Raw genomic sequence first — 23,852 nt, forward strand, 5'->3', positions numbered from 1 at the left:
CCACCTCACGCGAAGAGTTGACTCACTGGAAAAGACTCTGATGCTGGGAGGGATTGGAGGCAGAAGGAGAAGGGGACAACACAGGATGAGATGGCTGGATGGCATCACCGACTTGATGGACATGAGTTTGAGTGAACTCTGGGAGTTGGTGATGGACAGGGAGGCCTGGTGTGCTGTGATTCATGGGGTCGCAAAGAGTCGGACACAACTGAGCGACTGAACTGGACTGAACTGGACTGAACTGAAGCACATGTAATATGTAGGTAAGGGGCTTTCCTGGTGGCTCAGATAGCAAAGAATCTGCCTGCAGTGCAGGACACCTGGGTTCAATCCCTATGTCGGGAAGATCCCCTGGAGAAGGGAATGGCTGTCCACTCCAGTATTCTTGCCTGGAGAATTCCATGGACAGAGGAGCCTGGCAAGCTACAGTCCACGTGGTCGCAAAGAGTCAGAGATGACTGAGCAACTAACAGTTTCACAATATTTAGATAAACATGCTCACAAACACTGCATAGAATGACCTCAATCCTGTTGATTGCGTTATTCAAATTTTGCCCTATTTTTTGTTTGCTCCTTGATTCCTTGATTCTAAAAGAAAAATCTTAAACATTACTGTGAGTTTGCCCATTTCTCCTGGAATTTCTATCAATTTTGCATTTCATATTTTAAAAGATATGATGCTAGATTGGAAGTTTGTGTTCAGTTGAGTCTTGACTTTTGTGACCTCCTGGACTATAGCCTGCCAGGCTCCTCTGTCCGTGGGATTCCCCAGGTAAGAATCCTGGAGTGGGTTGCCATTTCCTTCTCCAGGGGATCTTCCTGACCCGGGGATTGAACCCACGTCTCCTGCATCGGCAGGCGGGGTCTTTACCACTGAGTCACCTGGGAAGATGGATGCTGCTGCTGCTAAGTCACTTTAGTCGTGTCCGACTCTGTGCGACCCCATAGATGGCAGCCCAACAGGCTCCCCCGTCCCTGGTATTCTCCAGGCAAGAACACTGGAGTGGGTTGCCATTTCCTTCTCCAATGCAAGAAAGTGAAAAGTCAAAGTGAAAGTGAAGTCTCTCAGTCGTGTCCGACTCTTAGCGATCCCATGGACGGAGGAGCAGTCCATGGGATTTTCCAGGCAAGAGTACTGGAGTGGGGTGCCATTGCAAAACCGCTACCTTCTTAATAGATTGTTACCTTTTCCCGCTCAAACTCCCCTTTGTTCTTAAAAGGACAAACTCAAACCTTAAGTTCTGTCCTCTGCTGGACCTGCATCCGCACCTTTTCTCTGGACAGTGTTTGGTGGGCTGACTCCCTACTATTGTCAGCTAAAACATGTCTCTTTGGGGTGATAGAGGAAAATATACAGAAAAGAAGAGAAATTTGTTGTTATCTTTTATCCCAATATGCGACTCACACTTTGCATGTGTCATAATTGCTAATACGTTTTGATTATTTCCTGCCACCTTATTCCATGTGAAGCATCCTCTACTGCTATTTTCTCCCTTTGACTAGGTTTCTGCTTGGTTCCTCTGGTGGCTTGATGTTATTCCTCTCTCTCCATCCTCTGGAGGTTACCTGGGCTGTGATATACATTCGCAGGTCTCACTGCCCGTGTTCTTCCCCCAGCACTGTGACGGTCAGCATCTATTTCTTCCTTGTGACAAGAGGAGACCTTCTCTACTTGTATTGGCTGCGTTCATTCCTCTGCCCGCTCCCAGGGACACAAGCTGGGATTTCTACAAGAACGACCATTAAATTTTCTTTTTACATCATGCCTCAACAGTGGTAAAACTTAGCTCTACATTTAGTAGGTTTTTTTTTGCTTCTGCAGAGCTCAGTCTATGTGTGAAACGGGTCCTTCCCTCCCATGTTCTCTGCCTGCCTTTTGTCTGTAGAAAAACTTCAGCCAAGAACAAGTTTAATCAGAGAAGTGAAAAAATACAAAAGCAGAGGAAAACAGTCAAATGGGACAAAACAAAAATAGTCAGGAAGCTGAGTCAAGGACCTTTAGTTCTTCCTCCAGTGCTATAGAGGATATTCTGAGCCATCTCCTGTGAGCTGTCCTGTAGATACTGAAACCCCTACCAGGTGGAGAAGTTAACCATTGGTGCATAATGACCAGAGTGTAGCTATGACATAAGCTGCCACAGTTCCAAGAACTGGCCTCAAGGAAATGGGAACAAGCCGACCCTGGAATTGAAGATTAATGTACTTGAGACAATCCGGGTGACGCTGCTCAGACCACTGAAGACCAATCACCAGATGACAGTCAGAGCTGACTGCTGTTTCTGTGAGGAGTCCCTCCCTCTGTCCATGAACGCTCTTGCCACTGATTGTCAGTAAAGTGGGGGAAGTCAGCTTTTGGACAGGTGTCCACCCTCCCCCCCAACCCCTGTTGCTGGCATCCAGAATAAAACAAACTTTCCTTTCCAACAACCTGGCCTCTTTATTGTCTTTTGAGCAGTGAGCAACTGGACCCCGCTTTTGGTTACGTGTGTGTGTGTTTGTGTGATGGACTAAATGTCTGTGCTGTTGTTTAGTTGCTAACTCACATCTGACTCTTTTGTGACCCCAACAGACTACAGCCCACCAGGCTCCTCGCCCACGGGATTTCCCAGGCAAGAATACTGGAGTGAGTTGCCATTTCCTTCTCCAGGGGATCTTCCTGACCCAGGGATCGAGCCCAAGTCTCCTGCACTGCAGGCAGATTCTTTACCACTGAGCCACCAGGGAAGCCAGATATTTGTGTCCTGTTCGTGTTTGACACCTGTTTGTATCCCTTCCCCAAATCCCTATGTTGAAGCCCCAATCCCATGTGGCTGTATTTGGAGCAAGGACCTCTAAATAAGTAAGGTTAAATGAGGTCGTAGGGTGGGGCCCAGACATGGCAGCATTAGTGCCCCTGTAAGAGGAGAACTAGAAACCCCTCCTTCCCTGCACACTCTGAGGAAAGACCACCTGAGGACGTGGAATGAGGCGGCCAGGGACAAGCAGAGGCAGAGGCTTCAGAAGGGACCACCCTGCCCACACCTGACCTCCACTCCCAGCCTCTAGAACTGTGGGAAAGGGAGTGGTCCGGCTGTGGTCCTTTGTTACGGTGTGTTTCACTTTTCTGTAGTTCTTCTTTGAGAAGTTCTTTCAGAAAGGATGCATGAGAAGCACGTTTCAGACAGTAAAGAATCTGCCTGCGATGTGAGAGATCCCTGGGAGGGGGAAGATCCCCTGGAGAAGGGCATGGCCACCCACTCTTGATTCTTGCCTGGAGAATTCCATGGATAGGGGAAGAGTGAGTTACAGTCCATGGGGTCACAGAGAGTCGGACACGACTGAGCGAGTAACTTTCTTTATGAGTTTTAAATGTCTTTATTTGGTGCTGCCACTTAAGCGCTAGTTTGGCTGGATCTGTAATTCTAGATTAAAAAAACAAGCAAGTACCCCACAGTGCCTGAGCACCTGCAGGGTAGGGGCAAGGGAAGGCATGAGCAGCTGAGCCCCAGGTTGGAGGCTGGAGCTGGGCTCTAGGAAAATGAGGAAGAGGGAAGCTGTGTGTGCGTGTTGGGAAGGTTGTTGATTGGAGGAGCAGTCATGAGTTTGGACTAGGGGGCTGTGGGGTGTCCACAGGAGATCCCCTTGGGCCCCGGGAAGCCTGGTTGTGGCTGGAAGAGGTCTTGTGACTCAGACACAATCCCCCACCACTGCTCCTGTCTGCAACTCCATCTGAAGGACAAACAAGAGACCAGTGACTCTGGTGGGGAGGGCGGGTTTGGTGCAGGGTTTGCACAACATCCCAAGGCTGCAGACAGTCTGTGAGGTACTGATGCTAAACTGGGTGGCCCCTCAGTCCACACCCACGACCCACTCCTCCCTGGAGGAGGGAGGAGGGAGCACCACGTGCAGGAGAGGTCCCACCCCCGGTGCTTCTGCGTCCTCCCCGCCTGGGCCCGGGACAGCACACAGGCAGAGACCTCCGCAACTCAAGAGGAGGTGGGAGCTTGTCCTCCTGTCCCACCACGGGGCTCAGCCCTGACGGTCATGGGAACTGGAGTCCCAGGCTGCCCCAGACCAGGTGAGGGTCCCAGTTAGGGCACAGTGGAGGCCCTCTTGGGGCCGTGGGCCTGAGGAGGCCACAGGGAGCGCTGACTCTCGGAGATGCGCTGGCCTGGGGCAGATGCACTGAGGGTGGCGGACGTGCTGCTCAGAGGATGTGGCCAGGAGGGCGTCCACAGGCCACCAGCAGGCTCGGGAGAGGCAGTGTTGGCTGGCGGAGTCCCAGTGGCCACCTTGACCCCGAGGCCCTGCCTCGTGGCCAGAGCCTGCCTGTGTCCTGCTCAGCTCTCCTCCCAGACCACCCCAATGCCTCCAGTTCATGAGCTGGCCATGAGGGGCAGACACTCCCAGTGGGCCGTAGATGCACCAGCCCCGCTGGCCCCCACAGGGCCACGCAGGCTGTGTCTCGGGTCAGTAGTAGGCCATGAACAAGGCGGCCACTTTCTGGAGGATGACCTTGTGGTTGTCATACAGGGGGATGCGCTCATCCACCACCTGCCAGCGAATGGCCATCCCCTCGTCACAGGAGTGCAGATGCTGCGGAAACAGAAGTGAGTCCTGAGTCCCTCCCAAGCAGCCCTGCCCTCACGCCCACACCCTGAACCCATAGACAGCAGGAGGGCGGTGGGGACCCCAAGGCCCGGCTCCCAGACCTGCTACAGACTGGCTAGTGACCGCTGCCTTTGTACTTCTACTGAACGGTGCTAAGATCACCCCCTTCAGGCACAAATCAGAAAATGTTTGCGAAGCCCCAGAAACTTTGAAAGCGTGGGGGGCGGGTGGGTACAGCCTTATTCTGCGGTTTTCTGTCCTGCAGACAAGGCCTGGGTTTTGTTCCCTGGGACTTCCCAGCCCAGTTCCAGATTCGGGGTCTGTAGGGGGATCAAAGTACACAGGACGATATCCCCACAAGAGTGCATGAACCAGCCTCACCTGGGCATGAGCCCAGAGGCCCCAGGGTCCCCCTCTGCCCCACCCACCTGCTGCTGCCCTCTGGCCTCTCCTGGTTGCCCCCACAGACCCTCTGGTACAACTCAAACCCCACAGCCCCCTTCTCTGGTCCTGGCCAGCTCTGGCCCCAGGCCAGGGACCCCTCAGACCCCTCCCTGCAGGCCCCAGGACCTCTCCAGAGCACTGATGGCCCCAGCCCCTGTTCCTCCAAGCCTGAAACCCAGGCCACATACAGAGTTCAGCCTCTTGAGCTCCACATCGCTCTGGTCTGGGAAGTGGATGCTCACAGCCACCGTCTCGATCCAGGCATTGTCCGTGTTCCTGGGGTCATCCATGTATCCTTTGTACACCTGGTGGGTAGCAAGGGTGTGATGGATCCCTGATCCCCTGGATTTCCCCCAGAGGGAGGGCCCCAAGACTTCTCTGGGTCTGGGCCACTGTGAGCACAGCTGTCCACCATGCCCCAGCCCCACCTGCCTCTCCCTGCCTTGTCTTCCTGCCCCCAGCACAGCCTTCAATTTGAATGACCCATCACAGGGGGCCATGGCTTCGCTCGTCACCCTCTTGGTCTTTGGCCTGGCATCCAGACCTGCCTCAACTGCCCTTGGAAGGATTAAAAAGGATGGGTGGACCTCCAGACAGTAGGCTAAGTGAAAGAAGCCAGATACTGAAGGCCTCACGCTAAATGATTCCACCGACAATAAATGTCCAGAACAGGCAGATCCACAGAGACAGAAGGCAGCCTCATGGGCGCCAGGGGCTGGAGCGGGGATGAAGCGGGTGACTGCTCAAGGGTACGGGCTCCCTTTTGGGGGTAACAGCACATTCTTGAGCTAGACAGAGGTGGGGACCACACCAAGCTGTCTATGCACCAAATGCCACTGAACTGCTCACTTCAAAATGGCTCATTATATGTTGTTTAGATTTAACCTCAACAAATCAAGTTTAATTATTTTTTACTAAGTAGAGAAAAGAGAGAAGGCGATGCTCCCTCAGGGGCTGCAGCGGACAAACCACGCGGAACTGCTGGGTTTGTAGGTCAAGCCGTAAATATCAGCAATTGCCTACCTCATCCTGAGACACAAGAGGCAGAACCAACGACTCACACACCCACCTGGAGGACTGCTTAAATAAATCACGGCACAGAATGTTACGTGGTTGTGAAAAAGAGCAAGTGGATTCGGAAATAAAGACCTAAAACTACGGCCTTTGCAAATTCACTGAAAAAGCAAGTTATGTGTTTGTGCCCAGCTGTGCTCAGGGCAAGAGTGACTGTGAGCCAGACAATAGGCCTTCCCTGACCCAAGAGCCCTCCTTGATCTCGGGAGAAAGCCCAGACAGGGAAGGAAGGCGAGGGGCCCAGAGCCAGGCCACATGGCCCCAGTTCTCCCTCCAGGAGCTGTGGGCAGTGGGCTCAGGGCAGGGTCCCCACCCGGCTCCTGCAGCCTGCTCAGCAGCTGGCACAACCACACCCCAGGGCCCAGGCGCACAGGTGGGAGCAAAGCGGAAGAGCCACCTCACCTTTATGCCCTGAGTCAGCAGGCGCTCGAAGGAAGACCAGAACTCTCTTCGCAGGACCTGCTTTAGCTTCCGGGGCAGCATCTCTCCTGGCTCCCGGAAGCCCTGAGCAGAGAGGGAGGCAGGGGCAGGTGGGCAGGGTGGTTTGGGACCTGTGTCCTCTGGCCACCCACTTGGCATGGGCAGTGGGCCAGCCCCCCGGAGCCTCAAGCGGATGAGCCTCTGGCAGCAGCTGCCTCGGGGCCAGTGTGACATTGCCCAGAGCCTACTCTCCATGTCAGCCCGTGAGGCCAGGTGTCACAACCTTTGAGGGGTACCAGGCACCATGGGGGAACCAGCACCCTGAACTCTGCCACCTGGCCACCAGCCAGAGGGCTGTGTCTCGTGTGTGTGCGTCCCCACCCCACCTCTAGCCTCGGCTCCAGTGTGCTGGGCTCCTGGCACACCCTGCCCTGGACACGGGCCTGCACCTGCACTCCCCTCTCCACCCATCTAGGGCGCCTCATCCACACCACATCTACTGCTCCAGCCTGGGAGACTCCCTGCCTTGCACCGCCTGGGGTGGCAGGACCTTCAGCTGTCTCTCAGGGGACACTGCTCAGAAGATGTCAAGAGAGACTGGAGAGGGAGGTTGAAGGGTGCTGGAGAATTCTCGGGGGGAGATGACCCAGCCTGCGCTCACCTTCCCTCACCTGGAGGGCACGGGGGTCGTGGCTGCAGGAGCCAGACCACCCAGAGCCCTGGAATCCTGGCTGGGGTCTGAAGACCCTCAGGGGGTCTGCCCCACGCACACTCATTAACTTGCTGCCCCACCGGGTGGATGCCGGGAAAACCCAGCAGCTTCGTGCTGAGCTGCGGTAGATTATGGACTCCAGGGGCAGGCTCGGGGGAGGGGCCCCTCAGAGCTGCACAGGGACACTGGCCTGGGGCCTGTGGGTGCACGGTCCTCCTGTCTGGACCTGCCTGTTCTGACCCCAGAGTAACGACAGGGTTTGGGAGAGCAGAGGGCAGACAGACGGGTCAGAGTCCGAGTGGTTGGGCTGCTTGGTCAGGACAGGCCCAGCAGAACACATCCCAGTTATGTTACCATGAGCCCATCAGTCCTGCAAATAGCTGTTGCCCCGAGCAGAGGACACGTGTATGCCCCGCCCTGCCCCCAGCAACACCATCCTGCCCTCGGGGCTCAGCTCAGGCCCCAGGGCCTGCGTGCCCAAGACGCCCACCCCCAACCCTGAGCTCTGCAGGGGCAGCCCCAGCCCTGAGCCTGGTGCCTGGACCCAGCAGGTGCTCAGTCAGTGCTTACGCTCCAAAGAGCGCCTGAACCCATCTTCACAACCACCAAACGAAGAGCTAGGAGAAAGCACTCCTTCTAAGGCAAGGACCAGCCTTTGTCATTCAGAACAGGGACAGCTTCCAAGCTGTCCAGGGCAGCGGCCGCTGGTGGCTGGTGACCTGTCGGTGGCAGAGAAGGCAAACGAGTGCAGGGCCTGGGACAGCGGGGGCCTCACCCCAGGCAGCATCCAGTGCTCGGAGGGGCCACGCTTCACCACCAGCACCTCCAGCATCTTCTTGACGTTCTTCCTGCAGATGGCACCATCCAGGCTCCGCCTCCAGCTGCAAAAAGATGCGAGGGGAAGGGTCAGGCTACCCCTGCCCCCACCCCCGCCCCAGGAGGCCACCTGCTAGGCCACTAGCACCTGCTCCAGGGGAGAGGAACCATCTGCTCCCATAACCTCCAGTCTGACCAGAGCGGGTCAGCCTTGTTGGACAATATTTTTCTACCAAAAGCCTTAAAGAAGCCCATGCCCTGGACCCAGCCCTTCCCCCTCTGTCACTCTGGAAGTGAAGGGTGAATTGGTATGGATATTTGTCTGCGTAGTGACAAAGTCCTCCCCAAGGGGCCTCTGAAGGAGGGGACCCACAGGGAAGTGAGGCAGCCTGTGGGGAAGAAGGGTTTGGGCTCTCCTGGAGGCACCCACATTCATCCCCTGCCCCACCACGGGGTGGGGTGCTGGGTGACACTGTACTTATCAGGGGCTACTCACCGGGTGATCACAGGCTGCAGCGTGTGATTGGGGCCGAAGCAGCTGAGGTCCCCACGGCCGCGCAGTCCCGTGCGACCCATGGGGTTTCTGGGTAGACAGGGGTCAGCTCAGCCCACCGCCAGTGGCTGGAGACCCCAGCCAGGGCAGCAGGCAGGGGCTGTGTGCCAGCTCTACCCAAAGCTGCCCTGGCTCAGGGTTCTTGGAGCCCAGGCAGCTCCCCTGGATAGGACCAGGGAGGAGGCCCAGACCAGACTCCAGAGCCCAAGGCCCCTTGACCAGGCTGGGTGACTCTGTGTCATGCGCTGGGGCTGTCCACTGCAAACCCTGTCTGTCGGGGGTTCCAGGGTGGGCAGTGGCTACCTTGGGGTGGGCTGGAGAGGAAAGGGGCCTCTGGGAGCAGAAACCAGCCCCATGGCAGATGTCCCCCCAAAGAGCGCCTGACTGACCATGGCGCCGTGCCTGAGGCCCTCAGCTGGCCTGTGAGCATGCATCAACGGTCCCCCTCCTCTGCCTGTGACTCTCAGCACTGCTGTCTTCCTGCACACTGTATCCCCCTCGCCAATCCCCTCCCCTGTCCAGGGCTGGAGACGCACCTGGTCACCTCAGTTTCCCTGCCCCACTCATCTCTACCGCCCCATCCTGCAGCTTCTACCCCAGTGGTCACCCCTTGTTGGGGGCCAGAGTGAGGCACTCGGCCCGTGGCAAAGGTCATGAGGAAGGAGGCTCGACATACGCAAAGGCGGGATCGAGCCTCAGGAGTCCCCCTGGAAATCCTCGAGCATCTACCCCCATAACCAGAGCCTGCCTACTTTACTACTTTGTGCTCTCACCTACACCTCTGACTTTATGGGGGGCTGTCCCCCACCACCTCTTTCAGAGAAGGAGTTAACTTAGAGCTCCAGTTAATAAAAACTCCTGGGCGTGACAAGAGTGTTTTAACCTACAAACTCCTCTGAAGGTTCTCTAGCCTGCCTGACAGGCTTGTCCGGCCACATGTGATTGCTCACAGCCTCCCAACTGTGAGAGGCACGAGATGCTTTAAACCTTCTAAAAACAGGTTCCTTAGAAAAGTTAGAAAACCATTAGTATAAGTATAGTGGGCTGATTAGAAATTGTATTGGTGAAGGGTTTTTCATTTGTTGAGCCAATGTTTGTTGCTAAGTCTCCACATCCCCTGGCCTTACACACATTAATGAATATATAGAAGAAATAAGTATTAACCTTTGATATAAATCACGTTAGACCTTAGGCTAAGTAAATTCTTTCCTTAACTAAAACCCACTACACCCTCACCCTATAGGAATGTAACTTTATTTGGGTGGCATCTGTTTTGAGAATAATCACCCCTGGAGAAATAAGTGTCCTGGTTGACTGACCACTGTCACAAGGAGAGGGTCATAAATTGTCAGCAGGCCCCCTGGCCAGAAGATGATGTAACACCCCCAGGATCTCTGTATACATTTGTATGAAGCACCTGACTTTGATAAAAGTCAGGACTGCTGACCCCGCGTGACTTTTGCATAACATCTCAGTGTATAAAAGTAGACCATGGAAAATAAAGAATTGGGATCAGTTTCTTGAAATACTGGTCTCTCCATGTCGCTCTCTCTCTCACTCTGGCTGAGTCTCCATCTGGAGCGCGGAACCCACCAAGCTTACTAATTTTGCCTGGGCTTCCAAGATCCGACCGGGGAGGCCTCAGAGTCTCCTCTCCTTTGGGAGAACGGAAGGACGCCTGCGGCCTACGTAAGTGGTGCAAACTTCTTGTCTTGAAGTTTTATTGGTCTCCTGCGTAAACCAAGCTACTCAGCCTCTTTTCTCCACTGAATTTTCCTACTGAGCTATCCTCATTCTATTACTCTTTATACCTCAAGTTAATATCTAATTGAAGCTATTGTATCCTGATCCTCGCCGACGCCGTCCCCACTTCGAACTCCCTGGATCAGCCGGGGCTGGACCCCGGCAACCCGTCCCTGCTCCAGAACATTCCCAGAGGCCCACCACCCACCTCCTTCCACAGGCAATTTCCCCCAACAACCGCCTGCTCCTTGGAGTCTCCAAATCCCAGCTGACTGTGATCCCATCCCCGGCCTCCGCCCTGGTGGTGCAGCCTCCCCAGCGACCCTCAGACCCCAGGCCATCACACGGCAGGCATCCACCAAGTGCCTGCTGGGCCTGACGCCACAGGCCCCCTTTCATCTCTATGCTGATTCCATACCTGTGCAGTGGGGCATACTGTCCCTACAGCACAAGCCTGGAAATGTAAGCCCAGCAGCCCTTTAACATTGCCCCTGCTTTACTCTCACAATGGGGTCCACGTTTTACCCTCTTTCTACACCTCAGGAATGGAGGTCCTAAAAGTTGTGTCAGAGAACCACGGCACAGTGCCCGGGCCAGCAGGGCCAGCTCACAGTCCCCACCCCTCCACACGTGTCCAGGGAGACTGCCAAGTGTAGGCCTCGGGGGTTGGTAGAAAGTACTTTATGTTGATGTTTCTTTCTTCCATACTTTGTTTGTTTTTATCAGAAAAATTTAAATCAACCCTGAAAGTTCATTGGAAGGACTGATGCTGAAGCCGAAGCTCTAATACTTTGGCTACTTGATGCGAAGAGCTGAAGAGCTACTTGATGCGAAAAGACCCTGATGCTGGGAAAGATCAAGGGAAGGAGGAGAAGGGAAGCAGAGGATGAGATGGTTGCATGGCATCATCGACTCAATGGACATGAGTTTGGGCAAACTCCAGGAGATAATGAAAGACAGGGAAGCCTGGCATATTGTAGTCTATGGGGTCCCAAAGAGTTGGACATGACTGAGAGACTGAACAACAAATCAGAAAAACACCAACTTTGCTGGAGAGGAAGCCTGACCCCAGAAGGAAAACCGCAGATGTGGCTGAGGGCTGGAGAAGGGCCGGGGCGGGGGCGGGGGGGGGGGGGGTACACTCACAGAGGGAGCCCGTCCCGCACTGTGTAGACTCCATGGAAGCTACGCCGGTCCAGAGGTCCGTCCACTGCATTGTAGCTGATCCTGGACAGAGGTTCCAGGGCACTGGAAGGGAGAGGAGAAGTCGCATCCCCAACAGAGATGGCGGGAGGCAGAGTGGCCACAGTGACCCCTCGTCCACCATGGGGCTCCTCCAGCCACAGGCGCCCCCAGCCACATGCCTCCTAGCATGTCCCAGCCCCCAGGGAGGATGGGGCGCCCACCCAGGCAGGAAGCAGGGTACTCACTCTCCCACGGGGTCCACCAGGTCCTTGTCCTTCCTGTCGGCCGTGTAGAAGGGCGGGTTGTACATGAGGAACTCCGTCTGTGGGACACAGGGACTCAGACGGTCACCACCCCAGGCTGGCCGTCACCCAGGACAGCTGACTGCAGAACTCTGGGAGGGCCCAAAGGACACGAAAGTCCGAGCTGGGCTGACCTCAAGACACACACACCTAGGCCAGCCGTGGTCGAGGGGAGTCTCCCCAGGCGGGAGGATGGGGGGCTAGGCTGGACTCCAGAAGGAGGAGTCCCCTGGCAGAGACTGGGGAGGAGTGACAGCCCGGGATGTGCCAGGAAAACCAGAGAGAAGGCCTGGGCCGGGGTGGGGGGAGGGGCGGGGGGTGGTGGCACACCCCCAGGCCTCCTCCTTCGCTCCCTCTCACTCTCTACCTCCATCCTCCCCAGCAGTCAGAAAGGGGATAGGGGCTGTTCTCTGGGGACGGGGGCTTGAGGACAAGCAGGGCAGTGGGGCCTGTGTGGATAGCAGCCCAGTGTCCAGGTTCATGGCCCAGCTTCAGCCCTCAGGTCTCGTGGACCACGCTTCCCTCTTCATCTGTCCCTCGTGGCCCTTCAAGGCTTCGGTAGGCTCAGCCACCCTGGGGCCCAGACCACTCCCCCCAGGACACTGGGCCCCTGCAGCCTGGTGGGTGAGGCCAGAACAGGCACTCACCTCCCAGGGCACTTTCTCGTTGGGCACCGGGAATCGCAAGACAGAGCAACTCAGGTAGAGCAGGTGCCGGGCATTCACGTGGTAGGCATCACCTGGGTCCTCTGCCTTCGATCCGCTGTCCAGCTCAGGATCCCGCCCCACTGAGGCCTTCTGGGGTGCTGGAAATGGGGAGAGGGACAGGGCCACCCTCTGAGGTCCTTTCCCCCAAACTTCCGGGCTGCCTCCACCTCCCTGAGCCCAGTTTGAAAGTCAGCCACAAAGAGAGCACCATCCCCAGGGTTCCCATCACTGCAGCCAGGAGGACCAAGGCCTGGGCACAGGCCCCCGTTGCCTGGGGTAGCTCCCAGCAGAGCTCTTAGTAATCAACATGATGCACAAGCCCTTCCAGAAGCCTGTCCGGATGAAAGGGCAGATGGCTCCTTTGGGGCCAGCAACAGCCCAGGAGGGTTGCTCGTGACCATTTCTTGGCCGGCTGCAAATCTGGGAGCAAAGACGTGCTTTCTGTCACCCGGTCAACTGGGTCTCGGGTCTGCTGGACCTGATGCACACGGGGAGGTCAGGGGCCTGGGACAGGCTACCTCTGGAATTCCCCAGCCTGGTCAAGCCGGGGGACTTGGCCACTCTCAGCACATGTAGCCGTGGGGTGCGTCAAGCATCCCAAGGTGCTGGGGCTGCTCCTCTCCACTCCAAAGACACCCAGACAGAAAAGAGCACAGGTGGGTAGAGACCAGCCGCTGGCACAGCCACCCACTCACCCAGAGTGGGGACACCTTCTTCTGAGCCAAAGCCACTGTCCCTCAGGGCCTTCACAATCCAGTGCAATGCTGTGGCTGTCTGGGCCACCTGGAACGCTCATTCAAAACAAGATTGGTCAATAGGTGCCCGCACACGGGATGCCCAGCTCCCCACCCCCGTCTTCCCCAGGCAGCCACCCAACACCTGGGGCTTGGCCAGAAGGGCCATCGGAACCATGCGCAGAAACAGAGGTCCCAGCCCGGAGCCCACCTGCTCCTCCAGGGAGGCCAGTCTCTGCTCCACGGCGCCCGACTTCTTCAGATGTGCCATTTCCAGCAGGCGCACCATGGAATCCACCCTGCAAGAGGACACAGCTGAGGTCCGCGGCCTTCCAGGGGTCTGGGTGTGAGTGGAGAGAGCCTGGTGCCCTTTGCAGGTGGGCAGCTTACCACATCCAGCAGCACAGGCTCCTTCAGCTCTAGTTTCAGGCTTCTTGATTTGAAAGGTTACACTCTACAGTTTCATAGAGAATGAGCACCACCTAGTGGCCCAGGGGGAAGACCTCGCAGCCAGTGATGCCCCAGGCCCACAGGCCACCCGACAGCCCGAGGGGCGTGGCCGGGCCAGAGGGGCAGGTGTGCAGAGCACACACACCTGTTCCTCACCTCAATATGCCTACAGGCTGTCAGTTACAAACTCAGGAAGGACAGAGCGGCCTCTGGGCAGAGGAGGGGACGCTGCCTCCGAGTACCAGTGGGGACTTTGGAAGGAGGAGGGGACACTGTGGTTTGGGAAATGTTTGCTGGTTTTGGTCTCAGTTTGCTACAATGTAGGAATTGCACCCAAGTGGGCCTATGTGTTCATAGGAAGAACACTTCCACAGCCAAGCATCCATCCAAACACCCCGGTCTTTTCCCCTGGCGTTTCTAAGCCGCCTTCTCCCAGAGCCTCCTGCTCCACAACAAAGTGACAGGCATTTCAGGGACCACAGGGCTGCAGCGTCAGCCCTGCCGAGATCCCCAGCCCCGTACTTGTCACTGACGTCCTGGATCTTCTGCTCTGGCCTCTGCTTCTGCTGGAACTGCTGTTCCTGCAGGTAGTTCTCCTTCAGGTACATCTCCCAGGACAGGAGGGCCGCCTCCTCTGTCTTCTCTAGCTTGTTCTCTGTGCGGGGAGGAGAGCCTCTGACCCACTGGGGGCCCCGCAGGGAGGGGCGGAGGAGCCCACCCACGCCCAACCCCAGTGGGCTGGCAGCAGTCTGGGGGCCTGAGAGGACTGCATGTCCCCTCTCTCACCCCGAGCTTCTGGGATGCTCAGAGGAGCTGCCCCCCGATCCCGGCTGCACCCCAGACGCGGCTCTGGGGACGAGGGAGGGACAGCTTACTGAACAGCTTATGCCGCTTGGCAGGGATCTTCAGCACGACCCTCTTGATGATGAGGTGCAGGTGGCTGAGGAGGATGAAGGGGGGCGGCGCGGGGGGCCTGCCCTGGTACTCCTCGATCAGGTCGTGGCGCTGGAACTTCCAGATCTGGTCCGTGTGCTCCTGCACCTGCTGGAAGGTGTAGCTGCAGGGGGCGAGGAGCACTGGTTACCAGGAACATGGGCCACACAAGCTGGGTTATGCACAACTGTGTCGTTGCCTGAGTGTGCGCCGTGACTGCCCACAAAGGCACACCAGGGAGGGCGACCGGGACACAGGAAAGGCAGCTGAGCACCCTGGGGGCCCAGAGGAGAATGAAGAAAGAAGACCTAGATTTTAGAGCCCATAAACCTTGCTAGAGAACAAAACAGACCCTCATGTGTTGGGAGATGGATGGTGTCCTGCACTGGACCCTAAAAGGGTCTGATTCCCCTGAATCTGACAAACAGAAGAGACAGTGTCTTCAACAGGCTGACATGCTCGTTCTCCACACCCTGTGTCTCGTGCGGGTAGAGGTCAGCTGGCCCAGATCCCGGACAGAGGTCCTCGGAGGAGGGGAGGGAGGCTGGGCAGGGCTGAGACACAGCCGCTGCCTGCTGGGCCTCTGGCCTCTGTCTATCACAGCCCAGCACTGGAGCAGGGTCTCTCACTGTTCAGAGCACACGGAAAATCATCAAGTGGCAACCTCATCACCCTAGCTGATGAAGAGAAGAGAAACAGTGCCCAAACCGGCCACAGGTCCCAGGGGCTCTTCTCCAGAAGCCGGGAGGGGCCTGAGGGGGTGGCAATGCCCTGAGCCACAGGGTCAGCCTCCTGGGCACCACAGTCAGGGCCGGCCCTATGTGCCTGCTTTACATGGAGAGCAAAGACAGGTCGTCTTGCCTCACAAGATTCTTAACAAGTGTGACACACACGCCTCCACCCCCAAAGATGATCTCAGCTAAGTCGCTGCCCCGCATCCACCTCCTTCTGCTGGGGTGGGAGGAGTGAGACTTCAGTGCCCCTCCCCATGGTCTCTGAGCACAGGGCCCATGGGCTGCCCCCCAGCAGTAGTGCCCAGGTTGGATGCCACGATCACCAGGTCAGCCCGGGCTGAGCCAGGTCCTGGGTCCCAGGCTCCACGCCATCCACACCACCCTGAGGGTGGGGACAGGCAGCAGGGTGTGTACCCTGCATGTGCCACTCACTTGAACATGGCAATGAGCAGGTTGAGCAGCAGGATGTTGGCAAAGAGCAGGTAGAGGCAGAGCAGAAGGACAGTCAGCCACTCGGGGAACACGGGCTCCTGCCGCGCCTGGTCGATCTCGGGGCACTTGGGCTTGTAGGGATCCGTGCCGTTGGGGCTACACTGGTCTGGTTTGAAGTTCACGCCTGGGTCGGGATGAGGGGGCAAGTGAGTCCAGAAAGCCATGTGGAGTCACAGGGGCCCTTGGGAAATGACCTCACTGGCCTGGAGCCCCGGACATCTGGGTGACCTCAGCTGTCAGCTCAAGCCCGAGGGAAGCCAGAAAGGGCTGACCATCTACACCCAGCATCCTCACGGGCAGGAAGTCCCGCTGCCAGGAAAGCCCAAGACCCAGACCTGCACTGCAGGCTGGCACATGCCTTTCTGGGATCCAGGCACCCTACGAGGGCACTTCCTGGGGGTGTGTCATCCACAGGAGGGCCTATGTCATCTAAGTCACAGGTCCTAACCCTGGGAGCAGAATGTGGCAGGAAAGACGTCAAAGAGAAAATGAACAACTGTCGTAAAGAAAAGGGAGACGTCAGAAAGGAAACGTGCTGCAGAGGCGACCCTTCTCTATGGAACATGTGACTAGAAACCAAAACACAGCTCCGCACTTGCAGAAAAGTAAAGGATACATAATATTACAAAACATAACTATATACTCGGCGTTTAAAAATCTGTAAGATAAGGGCTTCCTTGGTGGTCCAGTGGTGAGTAATCTGCCTTGCAATGCAGGGGACATGGGTTCAATCCCTGGTCCAGAAGGATTCCACATGCCTCGGGGCAACTAAACCTGTGCACTAAAACCACAGAAGCCCCCACACCCTAGAGCCCATGCTCTACAACGAAGGAAGCCAACACGGTGAGGAGCCCATGCACTGCAGCCAGAGAGTAGCCTCCACTCATTCTGTCTAGAGAAGGCCTCGTGCAGCGGTGAAGACCCAGCGCAGCCAAATCTAAATACTTAAAGAAAAAAGACATCCAGATTGGAAAGGAACAAGTATTTGCGGATGACATGATCATAGCAAATCCCTCAAAAGGCACCTAAAAACTATTAGAACTAATAAAGAAGTTCAGCAAGGTTTCAGAATACAAGTTCAATATACAAAATATAGTGTTTTTCTATACAGTAAACAATCCAATTAATAAAACAATTCTACTTACAACAAGCATGAAAAAGAATAAAAACACTTAGGAGTAAATTTAACAAAAGAATTACAACTTATATGATGAAAAATAAAATATGCTATGGAAAGAAATTAAAGATCTAAATAACTGGAAGAAACCCCATGTTTATAATCAAAATCCTGGATGTCTTTTTTGGAGAAACTGATTAGATCACCTGAAAATTCATGTGGACCCAAGGGACCCAGAGGCCAAAACAATCATGAAAAAAAGAACAAAGCTGAAGGACTCACACTGGCTAGGACCATGGTGCTGGCACCTGGATAGACACATGGTTAATAGGAATAAAACAGGTAAACCCTTTTGTTAACAGTCAACTGATTTCTGGGTCGGGAAGATCCCCTGGAGGAATTAAATATGGATAACAATACAGATGACTTGAAAACATTACACTGAGTAAAACAGGCAAGACACAAAAGACTACATATCATATGATCCACTTTATGTGAAGCGTCCAGAAAAGGCACCTTCTACCCTGATGCTGGGGAAGAGTGAGGGCGGGAGAAGGCAGACAGAAGATAAGATGGTTGGATGATATCATCACCTCGGTGGACATGAATCTGAACCAGCTCCGGGAGACAGTGAAGGACAGAGAAGCCTCGTGTGCTGCAGTTCATGGGGTTGCAAAGAGTCCGACACGACCTTGCTACTGAGCACCATCAACGATAGAGACAGTAGACGACAGGTCACCTGCGTTTGGGGGGCGGGGGTGACTGCTAAAGGGTATGGGGTGACTTTTGGAACAAGCGTTCTAAAATTAGATTCTGTAAATATACTAAAAACCGTGGAAGTGGCCACTTTTTACAGGCGAGTTTTATTGTATGTGAATTCATCTCAATGAAGCCGTGACAGAGAACAAACTCTGTGTTCTCTCCACTCAGAAAAGGAAGACTTATGTCTGACTGCAGTGGGAGGAACGGAAGGAATCAGATGGCATTTAATGGGGGGGGGGTGGTGTCAGCTGATGCTCCAGGCCACATCCCCGACCCATTTTGATCTCCCCGCAACTGCGAAGTACAGCCCAGCTGCGGCCAGCTGATGCCTGCCCCACTCAACTGATGGGCTCCCAAGTGCACCCATCTCTTCCTTCAGGAGCCACGGCCCCAGGCAGTGCTGAGTGAGTGGGATGTGCCCAGTCCTCCCATCCTCCCACTTCTGTGACCCTGGAGGAATCCCACAAGGGTGGCACCTCCTTTTCCACAGCTGTCAGGGCCCCTCCTACCGTCAATGTAGGTTGGCAGCTGCCCGAAGATGGTGAGATACGAGTGGTAGATGGCCCCCCGGAAGATCCACTCCACCCGCCTCTCATTGTGGATGAGGATGGCCTGCTTGGCCACCCCGAAGGACACGACCCACACGGCCAGCAGGAAGAGGAAGAAGAAGACGTCCTTCATCTGTGGGAGCGGGGTACCAGTTGCAGCCACACCACCCCACACTGTCCCTGCCCACAGGAGGGTCCCCGAGTGCCTTGCAATGGACGAGACTCCATCAACCCTTACAGCATGGCTGCATGGAGCCAGGAGCTTCAGGGAACAGCCTAGAGGGGTGCTGGGCACCCCACGAGGAGTAGGAAGGGTCGTGACCATGACCCAAGAAGGGGAGCGACAGGAGCTATAACAGGGATCAGGGAAGGCTGCCTGGAAGAGGCAACGTACAGGCAAGACCCGAGACAGGCACACTAGGGTGTGGAAGCAGAGTGGTGACTTGGGGTCCTGTGGGGTGTGCTGTGCCCCGGGGCGCCTTAGGCCCCCCTTACCATCACTCCAGTGTGCTTCAGAGCCCCCCTTACCATCCACCTTGGAGTGCGTTGGGCCCCCCCTTACCATCCGCTTCACGATGATAATCTTGGGCCCCAGCGTCTTGCTGATGGTGAAGATGTGCATGAGCCGCAGGCAGAACATGGTGAAGTCCAGGGAGAGGATGATGCGCCCGGTGTACAGCAGCGAGGGCATGAGTCTGCATGGGAGCAGGGCCTCAGCTGGCCACCCTGGCCTGATCCCAGCCCTCTGCCCAGCTGCCCCGGGCCCCTGCCCAGCTGCCCCAGCCACGTGAACAGCCTGACGGGGAGCAGGGCCTCAGCTGGCCACCCCCGGCCTGGCCCCAGGCCCCTGCCCAGCTGCCCCAGCCACGTGAACAGCCTGACGGGGAGCAGGGCCTCATCTGGCCACCCCAGGCCTGGCCCTAACCCCCTGCCCAGCTGCCCCGGCCCCATGAACAGCCTGACAGGGAGCAGGGCCTCAGCTGGCCACTCCAGGCCTGGCCCTAACCCCCTGCCCAGCTTCCCCAGCCCCATGAACAGCCTGACAGGGAGCAGGGCCTTAGCTGGCTGCTTCAGGCCTGGCCCCAGCCCCACTGTGACCCCAGACCCCAAAGCATTAAAACTGGGTGTAAGTTCAGAGGCAGAGCCTCCAGGAGGGTTCGGAAGCCCAGCCTCAGGCAGAGAAGCTGGGCCTTGTGGGCGTCCTGGGAAGCACCAGGCTGGCCCAGCCCCTTCTGCTCATGAAGGGGTCACGCAGGGCAGACATGTGGCCTTGATGGGCTCTAGAGATGTCAGGGCCCCCGGCTGGGATGTGGGCACTCCCACCAGACAGCTCCCCGTGGTGACATAGCCCACGTCTCTGCCCCAGCTCCTCCCTGTCCCCACGTGGGCAGGGCACCCTTGGCACAGATATATCCAGAGAGGTGCTGAAACCGCAAGGGGGACCCAGCTCACAGCCTCACCCCAGCCCAGCCCTGTGGGGGCTGCTCCTTTGATGGGACGGGAGGGCCACCAGGAGGGGAGGCCACTCACCGGCAGGTCAGCCCCGCAATGAAGAGCAGGATAGCGCACACGTCCAGCTTGTTCCAGTAGTCACTGAAGTACACGAGCACCGCCTTCCGCAGCCCGCTCCCGTCAGGGTCATAGAAGAGCTGGAGGGGGGAGCAGGGACATGCGGGGCTGTGGGTCATCCTTCTCAGTTTCCCACCAACAAACCGGCACCACTTCCTGGGTAGCTGAGAGTCGGGGAGGGGCTGCTGGCAGAAGAGGTGGCCCCCGCTGAGCCCAGCTCCCCTCCCAAGAGGGGACCCCCACATTTTGCAGTGTCCTTCACAGCGGAGCCAGGGACTCACAAAATCCAGGACACCACTCAGTGATGTCACCCTTGGGGTGATAAGAGAGAGTTTCAAGCAAAAACCAATGCCTTGAGGGGGTCGGGTGGAGGAGGAGCAAGGGCAGGAGCGGCTGGCAGACCACAGGCTGCACTTTCTGAGGGGCCTCGCCCGGCTCTCAGTACCCACGTGGGGTTCACTGTGCATGGCATGGGGCCAAGGGCCACCACGAGAAAGTGACCAAGCCCGGGATGCTCCTGGGGGTAGGAGGGTCCACGGGTGGAGTGGGAGCGGGCTGGCCCACCTGCCGCAGCTCCTCGCACACCAGGGAGAAGAGCCAGACGTAGATGAGGAACTCGCAGCTGGAGGGCTGGGGCTGGAAGTCCACCATGAGCACGTAGGCAAACAGGCAGAGGAAGGCGAAGTAGGACAGGATGTTCATGTGGAAGACGACCACGGGCGCGCTGAAGAAGGCGCGGACGCGGGCCAGGCACCTGTCTGCCTGCAGCTCCCGGTTCCTGCGGAAGACATGGGCAGGGGAGACCACGGCCGTGAGGGGCAAGCTCAGCCATGGGTCACACCACAGAAGGGAGGCCCAGGACTTGCGGCTGGCCACCCACCCTCCACGCATGGCTATGGTACGGGCCCGGCCAGACGGCCCTTCAAAGAGGTCCCCGAAGGGCCCTCGGGTTCCTTTAGGGCTATCAAAAAATCCTCAGGCCATGGTGGAACTCGGCCCCGGTGGATACTGGGCGACGGCAGTTCTCACCCTTCCCCAGCGCGAATCCCTTCCATCTTGGGACCGGTGGCAGCAGTGAACACACCCAGAGGGGGCATTTGGGAAGGGAGGTCTGGCCCCAAGCCCCAGCGGCCCTGCAGCCGGGCCAGCACCTGAAGGAGACGAGGCCAGTGTAGAGCAGCGGGAAGACCAACATGCACAGCACCAGGCGCCAGAGCCCATTGTCCACGCTGAGCTGGCCCCACCACACCTTGGTCAGGTAGGCCTGCGGACAGAAGGAGGGTTTCAGGGCGATGGGCCCCCCACCCACCCTGACCCTGTGCTCCCTGAGACTCCCAAGGAGGAGCGACTCTGCAGGCTCAAGCACGGCGCTCTGCCAGGCCCACAGGTGACGTGATGGGCAGCACAGTGGGCAGCTCTGGTCTGGTCCTGAGTCTGACAGCCCAGGAAGAGGCTCTGGGGGCAGGACCGGGCTCTCCCAGACCAGAAAGTGAGGCTCAAACCCGGAGCCGGGCTCTGTCCCCCTGCCCCACTCTCACCAGCTGGCCCCTGAGTTCTCCCTGGGGTGGGTGGTGTGGGCAGAACTCCTCCCTACCAAGCCCCTGGGATCCAGCATGGCCAACTCAGCATGTGGTGACAGGATGAGACTGTGCTCCAAGGAAGCGCCAGGGCTCTGAGGGGCCCCCCGGTACACTACATGTCTCATGTCATCAAGGCAACGCCAGAGTGTCCTGCACTTGCTGCTCCAGGAGGATGTCGTGCCGCCTCCATGTATCCCTCCTGAGACCCCAGGTAGCAGGGGTGGGTGGAGCTGAGGCCTGGCCCTGGAGCCCTGCTGGGGGCTCCCAGGTAGGGACATCCATCCTGTGCAGAGGTGAGCCACCGCCTTCACAACTAACCACGCACTCTCACTCAGCATCGGCTCTCTCCTCGGCAAACAGTGAGGAGAGGGTATGCCTGTCTGCAGCAGGTGACCGATGGCCAGCGCCATCCCTGGGTCCCCACAGGACCCAACATGGTGACCTCCTGTGCTATCCACATGCACAGGAGGCTGCATCCGCCCCTGCAGCACCAAGGCAGGTATTTCTGGAAGGAGGCCCCCAGAACATCACCTGGATGCCCCCGTGAGACACGAACTTCATGTCCTTGGCCTCCAGGGCCAGCTGCAGGCAGGTGGTCCTGCCCCAGGCCTCCGACACGCGGACCAGCAGCTTCTGAGCCCTCTCCTCATTCTGCCGATAGCACTCAGTGAAGACCCCTGGATGGGAGAAGGTCTCGTCACAGCAGCCGGATCCTCACCAGGGGGAGCTGCAGACAGTGGTGGAGCACGGCCCCTCCAGACAGCACAGTGTGCACAGGGATGGGGCGAGGACCCCAGGGTCACCTATGAGGGCCCCGGGTCTGAGGCTGCAGCCTCAGAAGCTCACCAATGGCTCTCTGTTCGTACTCGTCCGCAAGCACCAGCATCTCCTCCAAGCTGTCTGTGTCCTCCTCCTCCTTGGACAACTCCTTTAGGATCTTGCTGCAGGCCAAGGCTGCCGCAATGCAGTCCTGGCTCTGGGTACCCAGGGGAGCCACCATGAGGCTCTGGATGGTCCTGCCCCAGGACCTTCAACATGCCACCACCCAGGCTGATGAGAGCAGAGGCCCTGAGACAGCACAGGCTGCGGGGCAAGGACTCAGTGTGGCTCCTTCCACATAAACCTCTGGGCTCACCCCAGGTCACATGCAAGCCCTGCTGTCAGTCAGTCTTCTGCACAGGCCAGGCAGCCCCCTTGCTCCCCAAGAACACAGACTGGACACAAGCACTCAAACAGCTCTGCTGGCACAAGGCCCAGAGCTCTCTAGGCATCTGGTCAACCCCACTCAAGGAGCGCTCCCAAAGAGGAGAAACGAGGACCTGGCCATCACATGGCCCTGTCCAAGGCCAGGGCCTCACCCTCGGTGGCACCCCCAGTCCCAGGCATCACAGGGGGGGCCAAGAGAATCTCACAGGAGGCTCTCAATACTCAGCCCAGAGGCCCTGGGTCTGAAGGCAGCACTGGCCCGGGTGAGGGGTTGGTGTCAGAGCCTGGAAACCTGAGTTTGGTTTTTCTGGCCAATAAGCCCCACCGGGCATACTTGAGGCCACAGTCAGGCCGGCTCTGTCGCCCACCCCCTCCCCCAAGCACCTTGGGAGAGGGTGTACCTCCAAGAACCTTGGTGAGGGTTGGGGGGGCCGTGGTCACCAGAGCCTCTGCCAGGACCCTGAGGGAGCTGGCTCTGAGAGCAGCCTGGATATGCTGGCTCAGAAAAGCAAGGCCTCTCTGAGAAAAATTATGAAACTTTACTTTCCTGTTAAAAGGAAAGCCAGCTTGAAATAAAGGAAAACCATGAGGGGAGTCCTGGCCTGCAGTGTTCTGCTTCTTAGGGAGCCGCCTAGCCAGTCCCTGCCATGGGTGATAAAGCCCCATGCGGTCCATTGACCAGGAGCTGCCCGGCCAGTCCCCTTCATTGAAAATGAAGCCAAACTCAGGCCGAGTTACCAGGAGCCGCCCAGCTGACTGGTGGGAGTTCCCAGACAGCCCAGCAACAGCCTGGGGTGACGGCATCTGGGAAGCGCCCATCTTAGCGACAGATAATGCCTGAGCCCCCCAACCATCAATGGGAAGAGAAGCGGCCCCTCCAGGGGTGGAACGTGCCCACAGAGTCCACTGACACGGGCAGCCATGGGGCTGGAGCCTGGTCACTGGTCCACCGATAGTTGCAGTCTGCTGACCTGAGCCCAGATGATTTCTGCCAGCTCCCGGCGGTTCTGCACGATGGCCCAAATGAGAAGATCACGGACGGGATCTATGGTGAAGGTAGCTTGGCCTGATGAATGCTTGTAGGAGGACTGGGGATTCACTCCCTGCACCTGTGAGCAGCGGACAGTCAGCGCCCCTACCTGGCGGGGGACAGCTACTGAAGACGCAGGACCTGAGCTCGG

General features: G+C 57.4%; 1 protein-coding gene and 1 non-coding gene across 6 annotated transcripts in view; both read right to left on the minus strand.

Annotated features, from left to right (window-relative positions):
• Nucleotides 1-3,330: 3,330 nt before the first annotated feature.
• Nucleotides 3,331-23,852, minus strand: part of TRPM2 (transient receptor potential cation channel subfamily M member 2) — a 50,494-nt gene continuing 29,972 nt past the window's right edge. For 4 of the 5 annotated variants that reach the window (XM_086331679.1, XM_086331848.1, XM_086331931.1 and 1 more), the window contains 21 exons: nt 23,643-23,780; nt 22,312-22,441; nt 21,997-22,142; nt 21,037-21,149; nt 20,450-20,663; nt 19,847-19,965; nt 18,879-19,011; nt 18,278-18,449; nt 15,830-16,013; nt 14,606-14,787; nt 14,253-14,385; nt 13,492-13,579; nt 13,242-13,329; nt 12,487-12,644; nt 11,783-11,859; nt 11,499-11,600; nt 8,553-8,639; nt 8,016-8,121; nt 6,511-6,612; nt 5,223-5,339; nt 3,331-4,575 (listed from right to left, as the gene is read on the minus strand). In XM_086331679.1, coding sequence (XP_086187805.1) covers nt 4,450-4,575; nt 5,223-5,339; nt 6,511-6,612; nt 8,016-8,121; nt 8,553-8,639; nt 11,499-11,600; nt 11,783-11,859; nt 12,487-12,644; nt 13,242-13,329; nt 13,492-13,579; nt 14,253-14,385; nt 14,606-14,787; nt 15,830-16,013; nt 18,278-18,449; nt 18,879-19,011; nt 19,847-19,965; nt 20,450-20,663; nt 21,037-21,149; nt 21,997-22,142; nt 22,312-22,441; nt 23,643-23,780 — 2,715 coding nt within the window. In that variant the 3' untranslated portion in view covers nt 3,331-4,449. Of the gene's footprint in view, nt 4,576-5,222; nt 5,340-6,510; nt 6,613-8,015; nt 8,122-8,552; nt 8,640-11,498; nt 11,601-11,782; nt 11,932-12,486; nt 12,645-13,241; nt 13,330-13,491; nt 13,580-14,252; nt 14,386-14,605; nt 14,788-15,829; nt 16,014-18,277; nt 18,450-18,878; nt 19,012-19,846; nt 19,966-20,449; nt 20,664-21,036; nt 21,150-21,996; nt 22,143-22,311; nt 22,442-23,642; nt 23,781-23,852 lie in introns of all 5 variants that reach the window. The other variant, XR_015139080.1, reaches the window with a different exon arrangement.
• LOC147378997 (Z6 small nucleolar RNA) lies at nt 6,569-6,637 on the minus strand. Its single transcript, XR_015135357.1, has one exon. It is a non-coding gene; the product is annotated as a Z6 small nucleolar RNA (small nucleolar RNA).

This window comes from Bos grunniens, chromosome 1, assembly GCF_055505025.1.
Source record: "Bos grunniens cultivar Pamir isolate PY7600 chromosome 1, Bosgru_T2T1.0, whole genome shotgun sequence".
NCBI classification, from domain to species: Eukaryota; Metazoa; Chordata; class Mammalia; order Artiodactyla; family Bovidae; genus Bos; species Bos grunniens.